Raw genomic sequence first — 18,587 nt, forward strand, 5'->3', positions numbered from 1 at the left:
CCTCTCCTCTCCTCCCTTCCTTCCAGCCTTCCTTCCTCCCTACCGCCCTCTCCTTCCTCCCTCCCTCCCCTCTCCTCTCCTCAATCCGCTAACTGAGCTGGAGATACATAACAAAAGAACAGTCAAGTATCTTCTGCCTGATTTATACTCTCTCCACTCAATCACATTAGCTGGTATAGTGTGTGTGTGTGCAAGTCTGTGTAACCTATAATTGATTGTTGAGGAGTATGGAGAGATGTGTGTGTCAGTTTGTGTGTTTGGGGGTATGTGAAATGAAATGTCTGTGAAAGAAAGAGAAAAATAGAGAGAGAGAGAGAGAGAGAGAGAGCTCTCTATTATGCCCATTCTGTTAACATGTTAGAGTGTGTTTGTTCTATACGGTACTATGTACCTATGGTCATGAGTGAGTGTGAGTGTATGTGTCACACCTAGGGTTACAAAATTCTGTGAACTTTCAATAAATTCCCTGGTTTTCCAGAAATCCTGGTTGGAGGATACCAGATCTCCTGCTTATTCCCTCCTGATTCCGGGATCCTCCGAACCGGGATTTTGGGAAAACCAAGAAGTGTATTGAAAGTTTGCAGAATTTTGCAACCCTAGTCACACCTGTTTTTGGTTGTTGAGGTGCATCTCGCGGTCAGCCACCTCGTGGCGGAGGCGGTCCACATCCTGACCCAGATGCAGGCGGTCCTCTGTCTCGTCCGTGGCCTCGTCCAGCTGCTTGGACAGGTAGAAGTTCTGACGGTTCAGCTCAGAGTTCTCCTGGGTCAGCTGGGTCAGCTGCTCCTCCAGGTCTGTGATCACCTGAGGGAAGGAGGGTGGGAGACATATTATACTAGGCTCATTACCAGCTTCTACACAATATTATATAATTTGAATGTATACTACTGCAAGATGTATTGATGTACAGTGTATTCGGAAAGTATTCAGACCCCTTCCCTTTTTCTAACATTTTCAGACCCTTTGCTATTAGTCTCGAAATTGAGCTTTCCAATGATCATCCTTGAGATGTTTCTACAACTTGGAGTCCACCTGTGGTCAATTCAATTGATTGGACATGATTTGGAAAGGCACACACCTGTCTATATAAAGTCCAACAGTTGACAGTGCATGTCAGAGCAGAAACCAAGGCATGAGGTCGAAGGAATAGTAGAGCTCCGAGACAAGATTGTGTCGAGGCACAGATCTGGGGAAGGTTACCAAAAAATGCCTGCAGCATTGAATGTCCCCAAGAACACAGTGGCCTCCATCATTCTTACATGGAAGAAATGTGGGCCTCCCGAGTGTTGCAGCGTTCTAAGACACTGCATTGCAGTGTTGCGGAGTCACTACAGCCTGGGGTTCGAACCCAGGCTGTGTCATTACGGGCCGTGACTGGGAGTCGCATAGTTTGGAACCACCAAGACACTTCCTAGAGTTGGCTGCCTGGCCAATCTGAGCAATCGGGGAAGAAGGGTCTTGGTCAGGGGGGTGACCAAACTAATGGTCATTCTGACAGAGCCCCAGAGTTCCTCTGTGGAGATGGGAGAATGTTCCAGAAGGACAACCATCTCTGCAGCACTCAACCAATCAGGCCTTTATCGTAGAGTGGCCAGACAGAAACCACTCCTCAGTAAAAGGCATATGAAAGCCCGCTTGGAGTTTGCCAAAAGTTTGCCAAATTTCTCTGGTCTGATTAAACCAAGCTTGAACTCTTTGGCCTGAATGCCAGACCGCTCACAAGTCCTCAACTGGCAGCTTCATTAAATAGTACCCGCAAAACACCAGTCTCAACGTCAACAGTGAAGAGGAGATGCTGGCCTTCTAGGCAGAGTTCCTCTGTCCAGTGTCTGTGTTCTTTTTTTTTTCTTAAAATTTTTATCCCATTTTCTCCCCAATTTTCGTGGTATCCAATCGCTAGTAATTACTATCTTGTCTCATCGCTACAACTCCCGTACGGGCTCGGGAGAGACGAAGGTCGAAAGCCATGCGTCCTCCGAAGCACAACCCAACCAAGCCGCACTGCTTCTTAACACAGCGCGCCTCCAACCCGGAAGCCAGCCGCACCAATGTGTCGGAGGAAACACCGTGTACCTGGCCCCCTTGGTTAGCGCGCACTGCGCCCGGCCCGCCACAGGAGTCGCTGGAGCGCGATGAGACAAGGATATCCCTACCGGCCAAACCCTCCCTAACCCGGACGACGCTATGCCAATTGTGCGTCGCCCCACGGGCCTCCCGGTCGCGGCCGGCTGCGACAGAGCCTGGGCGCGAACCCAGAGACTCTGGTGGCGCAGTTAGCACTGCGATGCAGTGCCTTAGACCACTGCGCCACCCGGGAGGCCCTGTGTCTGTGTTCTTTTGCCCATCTTAATCTTTTATTTTTATTGGCCAGTCTGAGATATAGCTTTTTCTTTGCAACTCTGCCTAGGCCTGCATCCCAGAGGCGCCTCTTCAATGTTGACATTGAGACTGGTGTTTTGCGGGTACTATTTAATGAAGCTGCCAGTTGAAGACTTGTGAGACATCTGTTTCTCAAACTAGACACTCTAATGTACTTGTCCTCTTGCTCAGTTGTGCACCGGGGCCTCCCACTCCTCTTTCTATTCTGTTTAGAGCCAGTTTGCGCTGTTCTGTGAAGGGAGTAGTACACAGCGTTGTACGAGATCTTCAGTTTCTTGGCAATTTCTCACATGGAATAGCCTTCATTTCTCAGAACAAGAATAGACTGATGAGTTTCAGAAGAAAGTTTGGTTACTGATGGTTGCTGATAATGGGCTTCTGTACGCCTATGTAGATATTCCATTAAAAATCAGCCGTTTCCAGCTACAATAGTCATTTACAACATTAACAATGTCTACACTGTATTTCTGATCAATTTGATGTTATTTTAAAAATGGACAAAAATGTGCTTTTCTTTCAAAAACAAGGACATTTTTAAGTGACCCCAAACTTTTGAATGGTAGTGTATATTTCTTTACAGTTATTTACATATGTACAAGAGTAATTGTATTCTGTTGTATTGGTTAGTATTGGATTACGCTATTGACTGCAAGTACCAGAATGCCTTGCGACAGGAAGTAAGATAAACGAGAACGTGCCAGAGAACGTGCCAGAACGTACAAGTGACAAGTGATTATCCTGGCTTTCGCTAGCAACTTTCTTTTATTGTTTTGTGGAATCTAAAGTAGTAAAATGTAACGTGAACCATTATTAATGAAAATAAGCTTTCATCTCAAAACCGACATCCCGAGTCATTACTTTGAAGATAGTTTTCTACAGGGGATGTTTCTCAGCAGTAGGTACTGGGAGACTAGTCAGATGAACGGAGCACAGAGAGATCCTTGATGAAAACCTGCTCAAGAGCTCTCAGGACCTCAGACTGGGGGCGAAGGTTCACCTTCCAACAGGACAACGAAGCTAAGCACACAGCCAAGACAACGCAGGAGTGGCTTTGGGACAAGTCTCTGTCTTTGAGTGGCCCAGCCAGAGCCCGGACTTGAACCCGATCGAACATCTCTGAAGAGACCTGAAAATAGCTATGCAGCGACGCTCCCCATCGAACCTGACAGAGCTTGAGAAGATCTGCAGAGAAGAATGGGAAAAACTCCCCAAATACAGGTTATAGGGTCATAGCGTCAAGCTTATAGCGTCATACACAGGAAGACTTGAGTCTGTAGGGAATCACCCTGTTGCAGGAGAACTTTTCTGTAATGCAGTAAAATGTCAAACTTCTAGTGTATTTGAGGTTTAAAAAGGCTTCTGAAGTTTCTAATTTCCATTTTGAAATTTCAGACTTGATTTTCCCTTATGAAAAATGCATCAACCCATACAAAAATGTCCATTAATTATAATCCACATTTCCTGTTGCTGCAGGATTATTTTCCTGCTGTAGCAAACTGGCTGAAATTAAGATCCTCCATCTGTATGTAGTGAAATGAAATGATCAATCAATGGGAGAGGGGCATATGACTCATAATTTAAATGGCCGTTGACGGACAAGAGTGAAAAGTCCTCACCAGCACCTTGCTGGATAGCCATACACTTGAGACAATCAATGTGAGTTTCCTTCGTGAATGCTGCATTTCAGCATACTAAGGCACCCATTTTGCAATTACAGATAAATATCCAAGCAAACTTTTTTCTCTCAGACAGCCTTCATGTCTTTGTCAAGGCTGAGCAGGGAGCTGAATAATCAATTCATCAGCACCATTCGGTCCTCTTAATCAGCCAGGATAATAGTACAGACTGTATGCAAATGAGGGTTAGAGGCTGCTGAAGCTCAGTTAGAGAGTTAGATGTTATTCCTCTGTCTGGGGAGGCTGGCTGCTGTGTACCATGCAGGACTACAGGGCAGTGGAGAGAAGTGAACAAAGCTTTTCTGTATGTAAATCATCTCTCTCTCCTGTTTCTACTGAGCCAGTCATCCCAACCATTCCCTCTAGGGCTGGGGGCTGACAGAAGAGGGAATGGGAGGTCAACAGCGGGACTGATGCGCTGGGATCTGTCTATCAGCAATGTTCTCGCCCCATCCTACTGTGTAGACACGCCACACACACCACACACACCACACACACCACCACACCCTAGAGCAAGACAAGTTTGTGGTGCTGTAGTCTCCTTCATATACACAGAAACACAGTACAGTACAGTCCACTAGCAGCACCCAGGGTAGATAAACACTGGTGCTAACCTCAGAATGTTTGATTCATTACAGTAATTTTAATTACAGTGAGTTTGGTTAGAATTCAGTACCCTCTACAAATGAGTAAACAAAACCTAGCTAATTACCAACAACAGCCAAAGGACCCAGACCTTTACCTCCAGTCTTGTTACATAACATTATATGTTGTTGATACACTACTACCCCATGTCAATGCAACCTTACCCATGTTTCATTTCTGTTGTTTTTGAATGGTGGACGGCTGCCAGAAGTACTGTGTTATTAATAATGTAAATAGAAAAAATGGTGCCATACACAAAAATAAACATGGGGAGCCAGGCAAGAAGCTAGGCACAATTTGTTTCTGAACTTGGGTGTGATTGCCTGAATACCGGCTAGCTGAATCTAGGGAGAATGCTCTTTCCCAACAGTTTGCGAGTGGGAGGATCTCAAAAGTAGGGCAAAGGGATAAAGAGAGACCATTATGTATTACCCACAATGAGTCCCAGCAGTGATTCAAACAATGTGACTTTAAATGTTTTTAAATCCCCTACCACAACACAATAACCTCATCTTCTCAGGGTTAGTCTTCACATGTTCACCGACAAAGAGATATGAAAAAGATATGGGTATACATTTTTCATAACATCAACCTTAATACAAGACTAATTGAAAACAGAGAGAGAGAGGTGGCATACCGCACAGCTGTCTCTGAGGGCATCATACTTGCGCTGGATCTCGTCTCGGTGGGCCTACCAGACAGATAGAGAGAGGGACAGGTTTGGTGGCTGTACTACAGTACTTCATCATAGCATAGTAATAACAGGAGGAATAACAATAAACTGTTACAGTATGTATGTCCCTCTTGCACTCACTCTAAGAACACAGATTTCCTCCTCAGCCTCAGCGGTGGTGTCCTCGAGCTCTGACTTGGCCTGCTGCAGCTGACTCTCCAGGGATTGGCGTGCTGCTTGTAGCCCACTGATCTGAGAAACCCTCTCCTGCAACGACAGAGTCAGCTCCGTCACCTGACGCTTGATCTCCAGCTTCTGCTCCTCATGCTCAAGGCCCATCTAACGACATGACGGACACACAGAGAGAAGGGAGAGACAAAAAGGGGTCAGGGAGAGGAAGGAGAGAGTCAGAGAGATGAGTCACCCAGAGGAATGAGAGAGTCAGAGAGACGAGTCAAGCAGTGAAGGAAAGAGTCAGAGAGATGAGTCATCCAGAGGAATTCTAGAGTCAGAGAGTAGAGTCATCCAGAGGAAGGAGAGAGTCAGAGAGGTGAGTCACCCAGAGGGATGAGATAATTACATTTACATTTTACATTTTAGTCATTTAGCAGACGCTCTTATCCAGAGCGACTTACAGTAGAGTGCATACATTTTATTACATTTTACATACTGAGACAAGGATATCCCTACCGGCCAAACCCTCCCTAACCCGGACGACGCTATGCCAATTGTGCGTCGCCCCACGGACCTCCCGGTTGCGGCCGGCTGCGACAGAGCCTGGGCGCAAACCCAGCCCAGCCTGGGCGCGAACCCAGAGACTCTGGTGGCGCAGCTAGCACTGCGATGCAGTGCCCTAGACCACTGCGCCACCCGGGAGATAATCAGAGAGATGCTGATCTGGCAAAACAACTACCGACATTTCACGCTACATGACCCCTCTATCTGGCATCTCTCTCTGCCAACCCCCCGACAGCTCTCCTGGTTCCTTCCCTATTTTCCTCATCCTCTTCTTACCTGCACTCCACCCTCCTCCTTCCGGTGACCCTAACCGTAATGTCCTCTCCTTCCTTCTCTGCCCTCCTCACCTCCCCCTCTCCTCCTCCTTCTCTTCTCACCTCTCTCAGCCTGTTCTCCAGCTCCAGCACTCGACTCTTGTTGCTCTGCTCCTGCTGACTCATCTTCTCCAGGTGCTCTTCCAGCTTGGCGTTCTGGGCCTCTAGCTTCCCAGCCTGGGACTCCAGGTAGAACTTCTGCTGTCTCAGCTCCGAGATCATCTCCTCCTGGGCTTTTCTGTCAGGCCCAGACAGATAAACAAACACGCAGCACAGTCAGTATCACTGTGTGGCGAATCCTCCTAACTAATTAACCAACTAACTAACTAACTAGTCCACAACACTCACATGTTCTTCTGGGTGTAGATGCTGCTGTTGGCTGCCAGTTTGTTGGCCTCAGATAGCTCAGCAATCCTCTGCTCCAGGCTGGCCATCTTTGAGTCCATGGCATTTATGGTCTGGGATGGACAGAAGAGTCAAGTTTCAACACACATTTACATGCAGCCTCAACATGTCTGACAATTTGCAGTACATTCATAATGTTACCTCATTTATAAACATGCTCACTACTATTGTCAAAACAATACATGTACAGTACATGTCCAATATATGACAGTTGCCTTGCAACAGGTTCTTGCAAGTTTGAAATTAACCAAGTCAGTGTGATTAATATGAAAAATAAACCAATTCAGTGTAATGTGAAAATAGGCCTGGCCACATCCTAACTAGGCTGGCCAGCTCTTACCGCCTTCTGCTCACTGATGATGCTGCACTTCTCCTGGACCTCCTCCTCATACTTGCTCTGACTGGATTCCAGCATCTCCTTATCTGCCATGCCTGCCTTCATCTGGTTCTCCAGAACCTGGTTAATATAAGAGAGAGATACAACACAATATCAACCAGGCTACAGCTCAGGATCAAGGCCCAGTTAGAGTTTTCGTGACCAAGGGACCTGCCCAGGAAAAACTCTGGGCCCTAGTTAAAGCCGACAACGTCCCCTAACAGTGTGAATACACCAGTAGTCCTTAATATGATACTCTCCTGAATGGGTGTGCTAAACAGGAGAGAGACGTTGAGGCTCTGAAGCTCTACCTTTATCTTCTCTTCATAAAGCTTCTCCTTCTGCTCCAGGTGGGTCTCCACGCGTTGGGCTGTGGACTGGCTCTCACGCAGACTCTCCTCCAGGTCCTATGCAAACAAACACGTTAGAGTACATTGTTTATTCAGCCTTTTCAAGTTAGAACACAACGCCATGATATTATGCAGTAGAGCAAGGATAAAATGTACACAAAAAAATCTCAGGCAAAATAAAAAATGATCTGTGTTCACAATCTGTCACTTTTGGGTCTGAGACAGAGAGAAACCACGCTATGAATGGCCCCCAGGGAGTGAGGGCTGAATCCTAATTTACATTTACATTTAAGTCATTTAGCAGACGCTCTTATCCAGAGCGACTTACAAATTGGTGCATTCACCTTATGATATCCAGTGGAACAACCACTTTACAATAGTGCATCTAAATCTTTTAAGGGGGGGGGGGGGGTTAGAAGGATTACTTTATCCTATCCTAGGTATTCCTTAAAGAGGTGGGGTTTCAGGTGTCTCCAGAAGGTGGTGATTGACTCCGCTGACCTGGCGTCGTGAGGGAGTTTGTTCCACCATTGGGGTGCCAGAGCAGCGAACAGTTTTGACTGGGCTGAGCGGGAACTGTACTTCCTCAGAGGTAGGGAGGCGAGCAGGCCAGAGGTGGATGAACGCAGTGCCCTTGTTTGGGTGTAGGGCCTGATCAGAGCCTGAAGGTACGGAGGTGCCGTTCCCCTCACAGCTCCGTAGGCAAGCACCATGGTCTTGTAGCGGATGCGAGCTTCAACTGGAAGCCAGTGGAGAGAGCGGAGGAGCGGGGTGACGTGAGAGAACTTGGGAAGGTTGAACACCAGACGGGCTGCGGCGTTCTGGATGAGTTGTAGGGGTTTAATGGCACAGGCAGGGAGCCCAGCCAACAGCGAGTTGCAGTAATCCAGACGGGAGATGACAAGTGCCTGGATTAGGACCTGCGCCGCTTCCTGTGTGAGGCAGGGTCGTACTCTGCGAATGTTGTAGAGCATGAACCTACAGGAACGGGCCACCGCCTTGATGTTAGTTGAGAACGACAGGGTGTTGTCCAGGATCACGCCAAGGTTCTTAGCGCTCTGGGAGGAGGACACAATGGAGTTGTCAACCGTGATGGCGAGATCATGGAACGGGCAGTCCTTCCCCGGGAGGAAGAGCAGCTCCGTCTTGCCGAGGTTCAGCTTGAGGTGGTGATCCGTCATCCACACTGATATGTCTGCCAGACATGCAGAGATGCGATTCGCCACCTGGTTATCAGAAGGGGGAAAGGAGAAGATTAATTGTGTGTCGTCTGCATAGCAATGATAGGAGAGACCATGTGAGGATATGACAGAGCCAAGTGACTTGGTGTATAGCGAGAATAGGAGAGGGCCTAGAACAGAGCCCTGGGGGACACCAGTGGTGAGAGCACGTGGTGCGGAGACAGATTCTCGCCACGCCACCTGGTAGGAGCGACCTGTCAGGTAGGACGCAATCCAAGCGTGGGCCGCGCCGGAGATGCCCAACTCGGAGAGGGTGGAGAGGAGGATCTGATGGTTCACAGTATCAAAGGCAGCCGATAGGTCTAGAAGGATGAGAGCAGAGGAGAGAGAGTTAGCTTTAGCAGTGCGGAGCGCCTCCGTGACACAGAGAAGAGCAGTCTCAGTTGAATGACTAGTCTTGAAACCTGACTGATTTGGATCAAGAAGGTCATTCTGAGAGAGATAGCAGGAGAGCTGGCCAAGGACGGCACGTTCAAGAGTTTTGGAGAGAAAAGAAAGAAGGGATACTGGTCTGTAGTTGTTGACATCGGAGGGATCGAGTGTAGGTTTTTTCAGAAGGGGTGCAACTCTCGCTCTCTTGAAGACGGAAGGGACGTAGCCAGCGGTCAAGGATGAGTTGATGAGCGAGGTGAGGTAAGGGAGAAGGTCTCCGGAAATGGTCTGGAGAAGAGAGGAGGGGATAGGGTCAAGCGGGCAGGTTGTTGGGCGGCCGGCCGTCACAAGACGCGAGATTTCATCTGGGGAGAGAGGGGAGAAAGAGGTCAAAGCACAGGGTAGGGCAGTGTGAGCAGAACCAGCGGTGTCGTTTGACTTAGCAAACGAGGATCGGATGTCGTCGACCTTCTTTTCAAAATGGTTGACGAAGTCATCCGCAGAGAGGGAGGAGGGGGGGGGAGGGGGAGGAGGATTCAGGAGGGAGGAGAAGGTGGCAAAGAGCTTCCTAGGGTTAGAGGCAGATGCTTGGAATTTAGAGTGGTAGAAAGTGGCTTTAGCAGCAGAGACAGAAGAGGAAAATGTAGAGAGGAGGGAGTGAAAGGATGCCAGGTCCGCAGGGAGGCGAGTTCTCCTCCATTTCCGCTCGGCTGCCCGGAGCCCTGTTCTGTGAGCTCGCAATGAGTCGTCGAGCCACGGAGCAGGAGGGGAGGACCGAGCCGGCCTGGAGGATAGGGGACATAGAGAGTCAAAGGATGCAGAAAGGGAGGAGAGGAGGGTTGAGGAGGCAGAATCAGGAGATAGGTTGGAGAAGGTTTGAGCAGAGGGAAGAGATGATAGGATGGAAGAGGAGAGAGTAGCGGGGGAGAGAGAGCGAAGGTTGGGACGGCGCGATACCATCCGAGTAGGGGCAGAGTGGGAAGTGTTGGATGAGAGCGAGAGGGAAAAGGATACAAGGTAGTGGTCGGAGACTTGGAGGGGAGTTGCAATGAGATTAGTGGAAGAACAGCATCTAGTAAAGATGAGGTCAAGCGTATTGCCTGCCTTGTGAGTAGGGGGGGAAGGTGAGAGGGTGAGGTCAAAAGAGGAGAGGAGTGGAAAGAAGGAGGCAGAGAGGAATGAGTCAAAGGTAGACGTGGGGAGGTTAAAGTCACCCAGAACTGTGAGAGGTGAGCCATCCTCAGGAAAGGAACTTATCAAGGCGTCAAGCTCATTGATGAACTCTCCAAGGGAACCTGGAGGGCGATAAATGATAAGGATGTTAAGCTTGAAAGGGCTGGTAACTGTGACAGCATGGAATTCAAAGGAGGCGATAGACAGATGGGTCAGGGGAGAAAGAGAGAATGTCCACTTGGGAGAGATGAGGATCCCAGTGCCACCACCCCGCTGACCAGAAGCTCTCGGGGTGTGCGAGAACACGTGGGCAGACGAGGAGAGAGCAGTAGGAGTAGCAGTGTTATCTGTGGTAATCCATGTTTCCGTCAGTGCCAAGAAGTCGAGGGACTGGAGGGAAGCATAGGCTGGGATGAACTCTGCCTTGTTGGCCGCAGATCGGCAGTTCCAGAGGCTGCCGGAGACCTGGAACTCCACGTGGGTCGTGCGCGCTGGGACCACCAGGTTAGAGTGGCAGCGGCCACGCGGTGTGAAGTGTTTGTATGGTCTGTGCAGAGAGGAGAGAACAGGGATAGACAGACACATAGTTGACAGGCTACAGAAGAGGCTACGCTAATGCAAAGGAGATTGGAATGACAAGTGGACTACACGTCTCGAATGTTCAGAAAGTTAAGCTTACGTTGCAAAAATCTTATTGACTAAAATGATTAAAATGATACAGTACTGCTGGCTGGTGAAGTAGGCTAGCTAGCAGTGGCTGCGTTGTTGACTTTGTTTGAAAGTGTTGCTGGCTAGGTAGCCTCGATAACTGGCTAGGTAACCTCGATAACCTCGATAATTACTCTAAACTACACAATTATCTTAGATACAAAGACAGCAAAGACAACTATGTAGCTAGCTAACACTACACTAATCAAATCGTTCCGTTGTAATGTTTCGGTAGAAGTTGGCTAGCTGGCTAGCTAGCAGTGTTGACAACGTTAGGACGACGAAAATAGCTGGCTAGCTGACTTTGTTTGAAAGTGGAGCTGGCTAGGTAACCTCGATAACTGGCTAGATAATTACTCTAAACTACACAATTATCTTAGATACAAAGACAGCAAAGACAACTATGTAGCTAGCTAACACTACACTAATCAAATCGTTCCGTTGTAATGTTTCGGTAGAAGTTGGCTAGCTGGCTAGCTAGCAGTGTTGACAACGTTAGAAGATTCGATAATTCGATAATAATCTAAACTACACAATTATCTTTGATACAAAGACGGCTATGTAGCTAGCTAAGAAAAAAGTGTTAAGATCAAACAAATCAAACCGTTGTACTGTAATGAAATGAAATGAAATGAAATGTAATACTACCTGTGGAGCGAAGCGAAATGCGACTACTAATGTGAGATCATCACTGATGTCAATGGGAGATGCTTGAAAATTACACTTACGAACGCAGATCTCAAGTTGGGATTTGGCGCAGACTGAATAATAAGGTGAGGGAGTGTCAGTATGTGTGTGTATCTAAGCGAATGTGTGTATGAGCAGTGAACACACATATGTCCTGGAGTGCTTGTGTGATAATCACTCTGATGGAGAGTAATCCTCCAAAGAAGGGCAACGTTGTGAGGGCCAGAGGGGGGCTGAGGGCCCCTCTTTCCCCTCCCCTTACCATGATTTGATCCGTCATCTGCTGGATCTGCTGGGCCTTGCTCTGCATGTCCTCCTTCAGCTTACTCTCCCTGCGCTCAACTATCTCCAGCCTCTTCACTTGGTTCTCCAGGGTCCTCCTGCCATCCTGCACACAAACAGACACACACACCACTCAGGCTAGAGAAAGTCTGCTGCCACCAGTAAAAGTGAGTTTATCCAGCTCTCTTTTTTCAATGAGTCCTTTCTTTGTTGTTGTAGTTGTGGTCTGATCAGTCAGTACTAGGGTTGGTATGGTGACCACATTACCGCCACACCCGCGGTCACCAGTCATGATGGCAGTCAAATTCCATGTGACCGTCTAGGCATGGTAATTAGGCTTCTCCATGCTCTGATTCTGCTGATGGTCATTAGTAGCCTACCAAACTTGCTAACTGCCTGGTACTCAGCACTCTATTGTCCCTCTAATTACTCTGACATCAATGCAAATGTAATCAAAAATCTAATCAAACACTTCATGAGAGCCCATGAGCTAATGTTGCGCAACATTTCTATAGGCTACACAATTGCATTAGAAAACAAGAGTGATGGCCTCTATTAAAAAGAGGAGGCTACAATCAACTTTCTATAGGCTAGGCCTACTATATTTATTTCTCAACTTTCCTAACATTAAGCACATTGCTTCTCTTTAAAACAGGAGTATAGCCTACTTGGCTGGCATGAAAATGAACCATGGGAAAAGCATCCTCCATTCGTTATTTAAGTGCATAGATGACATGTATTTTTTTCTTCCCCTGTATCTAGACAGGTGCATAATAATGGTCCATTCTAAATCAAAACACATTTCACACATATTGTCACGTTCCTGACCTTATTTCCTTTATTTTGTCTTTGTTTAGTTGGTCAGGACGTGAGCTGGGTGGGCATTCTATGTTATGTGTTTCTATGTTGGGTTCATGTTCAATTAGCCTGATATGGTTCTCAATCAGGGGCAGGTGTTTTACGTTTCCTCTGATTGAGAACCATATTAAGGTAGGCTGTTCACACTGTTTGTTTGGGGGTGATTGTTCCTGTGTCAGTGTTTATGCCACATGGGACTGTTTTCGTTCGTTTCGTTCATTTCATTCGTGTGTTCCTTCCTGTTCGTGCGTTCATGTTATATGTTCACAAGTTCAGGTCTGTTAACGTCGTTTATTGTTTTGTAGTTTATCAAGTGTTTTTTCGTGTTTGTCTTTCTTTAATAAAACAAGTATGTATTCAAACCACGCTGCATATTGGTCCGATCCATGCTCATCCTCAGACGAGGAGGAGGACGAGCGTTACAGAATCACCCACCAACCAAGGACCAAGCAGCGTGGGAGAAAGCAGCGGCAGAAATCTCAGGACTCCTGGACATGGGAGTTGATTTTGAACGGAGAAGGACCCTGGGCACAGGCTGGGGAATATCGCCGTCCCAAAGCTGAGCTGGAGGAAGCGAAAGCTGAGCGGCGGCGATGTGAGTTGGCAGCACGGCAGCGCGACAGGTACGAGAGGCAGCCCCAGAATTTTTTTTGGGGGTGGCTAAAGAGGAGTGTGGCTAAGCCAGGTAGCAGACCTGAGCGCACTCCTCGTGCTTATCATAAGCAGCGCGTTACTGGTCAGGCACCGTGTTATGCGGTTAAGCGCACGGTGTCGCCAGTGCGTACCCATAGCCCGGTGCGCTATAGGGCAGCCCCCCGAAAGTGTCATGTGAGTGTGGGCATCCAGCCAGGGCGTATTGTGCCTGCTCAGCGCGTCTGGTCTCCGGTACGCAGTTTCGGTCCAGGGTATCCTGCGCCGGCTCTGCGTGCTGTGTCTCCGGGGCGCTGGGAGGGTGCAGTGCGCCCTATGCCTACGCTCCGCTCGTACCGGGCAAATGTGGGAGTGGAGCCTAAGGGAGAGGTGCGCGTAGTAGGCACTAGATCTCCAGTGCTCACCCACCGCCCGGTTCAACCTGTGCCTGCACTCTGGAGGGTCCGGGCTGGAGTAGTATTCCAGCCTGGGGGAGTGGTGCCAAGGCTGCGCACCAGAGCTCCAGTGCTCCCCCACAGCCTGGTCCTTCAGGTGCCTCCTCTTAACACCAAGCCTCCTGTAGGTCTCTCCAGCCTGGTGGGTCCTGTGGCAACCCCACGCGCCAGGCTGTCTCTCCGTCTCCTCCCTACAGGTGTGCCCGTCTGCCTAGTGCCGCCTGCACTGCTCGTCTGCCCAGAGCCGCCTGCACTATCCGTCTGCCCAGAGCCGCCTGCACTATCCGTCTGCCCAGAGCCGCCTGCACTATCCGTCTGCCCAGAGCCGCCTGCGCTATCCGTCTGCCCAGTGCCGCCTGCGCTATCCGTCTGCCCAGTGCCGCCTGCGCTATCCGTCTGCCCAGTGCCGTCTGAACTGCCCGTCTGTCCTGAGCCTTCACAGCCGCCCATCTGTCCTGAGCCTTCAAAGCCGCCCGTCTGTCCTGAGCCTTCAAAGCCGCCCGTCTGTCCTGAGCCTTCAGAGCCGCCCGTCAGTCAGGAGCCGCTAGAGCCGTCCGTCAGTCAGGAGCCGCTAGAGCCGTCCGCCAGACAGGAGCCGCCAGAGCCGTCCGCCAGACAGGAGCAGCCAGAGCCGTCCGCCAGACAGGAGCAGCCAGAGCCGTCCGCCAGACAGGAGCAGCCAGAGCCGTCCGCCAGACAGGAGCAGCCAGAGCCGTCCGCCAGACAGGAGCAGCCAGAGCCGTCCGCCAGACAGGAGCAGCCAGAACCGTCCGCCAGACAGGAGCAGCCAGAGCCGTCCGCCAGACAGGAGCAGCCAGAGCCGCCCGCCAGCTATGACCTGCCAGTGCCGCCAGCCAGCCATGACCTGCTAGTGCCGTCAGCCAGCCATGACCTGCCAGTGCCGTCAGCCAGCCATGACCTGCCAGAGCCATCAGCCAGCCATGACCTTCCAGAGCCGTCAGCCAGCTATGACCTGCCAGAGCCGTCAGCCAGCCATGACCTGCCAGAGCCGTCAGCCAGCCATGACCTGCCAGAGCCGTCAGCCAGCCATGACCTGCCAGAGCCGTCACTCAGTCCGGAGCTGCCCCTCAGTCCGGAGCTGCCCCTCAGTCCGGAGCTGCCCCTCAGTCCGGAGCTGCCCCTCAGTCCGGAGCTGCCCCTCAGTCCGGAGCTGCCCCTCAGTCCGGGGCTGCCCCTCAGTCCGGTGCTGCCCCTCAGTCCGGTGCTGCCCCTCAGTCCGGTGCTGCCCCTCAGTCCGGTGTTGCCCCTTAGTCCGGTGCTGCCCCTTAATCCAGTGGGGTTAATATGGAGGGTCGACATTAAATGGAGGCCATGGAGGCGGGGATTAACTATGGTGGGGTGGGGACCACGTCCAGAGCCAGAGCCGCCACCGTGGACAGATGCCCACCCAAACCCTCCCCTATAGGTTAAGGTTTTGCGGCCGGAGTCCGCACCTTGGGGGAGCTGGGTGGGCATTCTATGTTATGTGTTTCTATGTTGGGTTCATGTTCAATTAGCCTGATATGGTTCTCAATCAGGGGCAGGTGTTTTACGTTTCCTCTGATTGAGAACCATATTAAGGTAGGCTGTTCACACTGTTTGTTTGGGGGTGATTGTTCCTGTGTCAGTGTTTGTGCCACACGGGACTGTTTTTGTTCGTTTCGTTCATTTCATTCGTGTGTTCCTTCCTGTTCGTGCGTTCATGTTATATGTTCACAAGTTCAGGTCTGTTAACGTCGTTTATTGTTTTGTAGTTTATCAAGTGTTTTTTTGTGTTCGTCTTTCTTTAATAAAACAAGTATGTATTCAAACCACGCTGCATATTGGTCCGATCCATGCTCATCCTCAGACGAGGAGGAGGACGAGCGTTACACATATATTATTTAGTATATGTAACCACACGATTACATCAAGAATAGTGTGATGGGTGACAATTCTAGCCTAACACTTGTAAATGATATATTATCACTTGTGAATGATGCCCAGCTTAACTTCTTATGGCTGAAGGGGCAGTATTGAGTAGCTTGGATGAAAGGTGCACAGAGGTGCCCAGAGTAAACGGCCTGCTCCTATGTCATAGTTGCTAATATATGCATATTATTATTAGTATTGGATATAAAACACTCTGAAGTTTCTAAAACTGTTTGAATTGTGTCTGTGAGTATAACAGAACTCATATGGCAGGCAAAAACCTGAGAAGTTACACTTTCTGTTTGGATTTTTTCTAGGGGTGGCAGATTTTCAACCAAGCTCTCATTGAAATCACAGCGAGATATGGATGAGTTTTCACTTCCTACGGCTTCCACTAGATGTCAACAGTCAATAGAACTTTGTCTGATGACTCTAATGTGAAGGGGGGCCGAAGGAGACAGGAATGAGTAATCACTGCCATGAGGTGCCCACGCACTGAACTGGCGCGTTCACGTGAGAGGGAGCTCCGTTCCATCGGTCAACTGAAGTCAATGTAATTCTCCGGTTCGAACGTTATTCAAGATGTATGTTAACAACATTCTAAAGATTGATTCAGTACATCGTTTGACATGTTTCTACTGACTGTTACGGAACTTTTGGACATTTCGTCACGTTATAGTGGACGCGCTTTGTGACTTTGGTTAGCACGTTTGGTAAACAATTCCAAAGTAGCTAATTGGACATAAATAACGGATATTATCGAACAAATCAAGCATTTATTGTGGACCTGGGATTCCTAGGACTGCATTCTGATGAAGTTCATCAAAGGTAAGGAAACATTTATCATGTATTTTCTGGTTTCTGTTGAGTCCAACATGGCGGCTAATTTGGCTATTGTTCTGAGCTCCGTCTCAGATTATTGCATGGTTTATTTTTCCGTAAAGTTTTTTTGAAATCTGACACAGCGGTTGCATTAAGGAGAGGTATATCTATAATTCCATGTGTATAACTTTTATTATTATCTACATTTATGATGAGTATTTCTGTTGAAACGATGTGGCTATGCAAAATCTCTTTATGTTTTTGGAACTAGTGAATGTAACGCGCCAATGTAAACTCAGATTTTTTGATATAAATATAAACTTTATCAAACAAAGCATGCATGTATTGTGTAACATGAAGTCCTATGAGTGTCATCAGATGAAGATAATCAAAGGTTAGTGATTAATCTTATCTCTATTTCTGCTTTTTGTGAAAGCTATCTTTCGCTGGAAAAATGGCTGTGCTTATTGTGGTTTTGTGGTGACCTAACATAATCGTTTGTAGTGCTTTCGCTGAAAAGCATATTTGAAATCGGACACTTTGGTGGGATTAACAACAAGATTACCTTTAAAAGGATATAAGACACATGAATGTCTGAGGAATTTTAATTATGAGATTTCTGTTGTTTGAATTTGGCGCCCTGCACTGTCACTGGCTGTTGTCATATCATCCCGGTGACGGGATTGCAGCCATAAGAAGTTTTAAGGCAAACAGTGCATGCTTTTTTTGCAACTTTTTCAAATCATAGTTGCACAGCTCATGTAGCCTAGCCCATATGCCTATATGTTTTGGTAAGGTTTATATCACAACTAAAGTGGCCAAATAACTTCTTAAAATTAAGCACATTAATCTGCTGTACAATGTGTGTAGAGCCTAACTGGCATACTTAAGCAGCAGGTGAGTTTCAAGTTTCGGGAAGATCATTTTCAGAGTAAGGCATTACATGCATAATCGCATTTGTGGTCACTTTTGAGAATGGTGTTTTCCTGCTAATGGAACATTCGCGCTTATAGCCTACTGCCATGTGCGCATTGCTGCGTTTATAATGTGACATTCTAATAGTTTATCAACATTTTAAGCTAAACGTGCTCTTCTGTTGTGTCAGGCTCATTGCTTAAAACAGGTTTTTTAATGCTAGTGGTTGTATTAATTTGGGATTTATCGCATCCCACAACTGTCCCAGACGGTTTGGAATATTTATTTTCCCACGAAATAGAATACGTCGACTTTTGTACTATGGGTGATAGTAGATTGACATAGGCTAGTGCTTTTGTAGTTTGTTAGGCCTACTCATCTTGTTGACTGACAAAAAGTAAATGTGGGCAGTTTGTCCAATATCTTCAATATGCACCTCGGAATTGCACAAGGAAGCACGCAGTTGCATCCCGGATGTGTCTGTCTTCACTTGTAGCTCATGTGACTGAAAGCCATGTGAGTGAGAGGTGCCTCCGCACACAGTCGGGAGAAGGGAATTATAATTATTATATTCAGCCCAAGGACACAACGACCACTGGCAGCAAATGCATAGATTTTTTAGGGGGATTATGGCCACACAAAGGGGATGCAGCCGGGAAATTCGAGGCATTATCAAGTGCTTGTCAAATTGTGAATGAAAGACTGATGAATGGTGTCTGCGCAAAAAAAGAAACCAGAGCTCATGCCTTTCATGCGACTTTTTAAAATTCATCATTAGAGTGGCATCATGCAGCCTTAGAATGTATTAAAAATCAAAACATATAGCCCAACATTTGTATCACAACTAAATTTACATAAATACAGTGGGGCAAAAAAGTATTTAGTCAGCCACCAATTGTGCAAGTTCTCCCACTTAAAAAGATGAGAGAGGCCTGTAATTTTCATCATAAGTACACTTCAACTATGACAGACAAAAT

The 18,587-nt window shown here is 48.0% G+C and overlaps 1 protein-coding gene across 1 annotated transcript in view; it reads right to left on the reverse strand.

Moving 5' to 3' along the window:
* LOC120062259 (citron Rho-interacting kinase-like) overlaps positions 1 to 8,093 on the reverse strand; it is a 38,143-nt gene extending 30,050 nt beyond the window's left edge. The window contains exons 1-8 of the mRNA XM_039012127.1: positions 8,058 to 8,093; positions 7,518 to 7,613; positions 7,171 to 7,287; positions 6,774 to 6,883; positions 6,489 to 6,663; positions 5,515 to 5,712; positions 5,338 to 5,391; positions 607 to 804 (exon numbers count right to left, since the gene is read on the reverse strand). Of these exons, the coding sequence (XP_038868055.1) occupies positions 607 to 804; positions 5,338 to 5,391; positions 5,515 to 5,712; positions 6,489 to 6,663; positions 6,774 to 6,883; positions 7,171 to 7,287; positions 7,518 to 7,613; positions 8,058 to 8,087 (978 nt within the window). The 5' untranslated portion in view covers positions 8,088 to 8,093. The remainder of the gene's footprint in view (positions 1 to 606; positions 805 to 5,337; positions 5,392 to 5,514; positions 5,713 to 6,488; positions 6,664 to 6,773; positions 6,884 to 7,170; positions 7,288 to 7,517; positions 7,614 to 8,057) is intronic.
* Between the last annotated feature and the right edge of the window lie 10,494 nt (positions 8,094 to 18,587).

This window comes from Salvelinus namaycush, chromosome 1, assembly GCF_016432855.1.
Source record: "Salvelinus namaycush isolate Seneca chromosome 1, SaNama_1.0, whole genome shotgun sequence".
Classification (NCBI taxonomy): domain Eukaryota; kingdom Metazoa; phylum Chordata; class Actinopteri; order Salmoniformes; family Salmonidae; genus Salvelinus; species Salvelinus namaycush.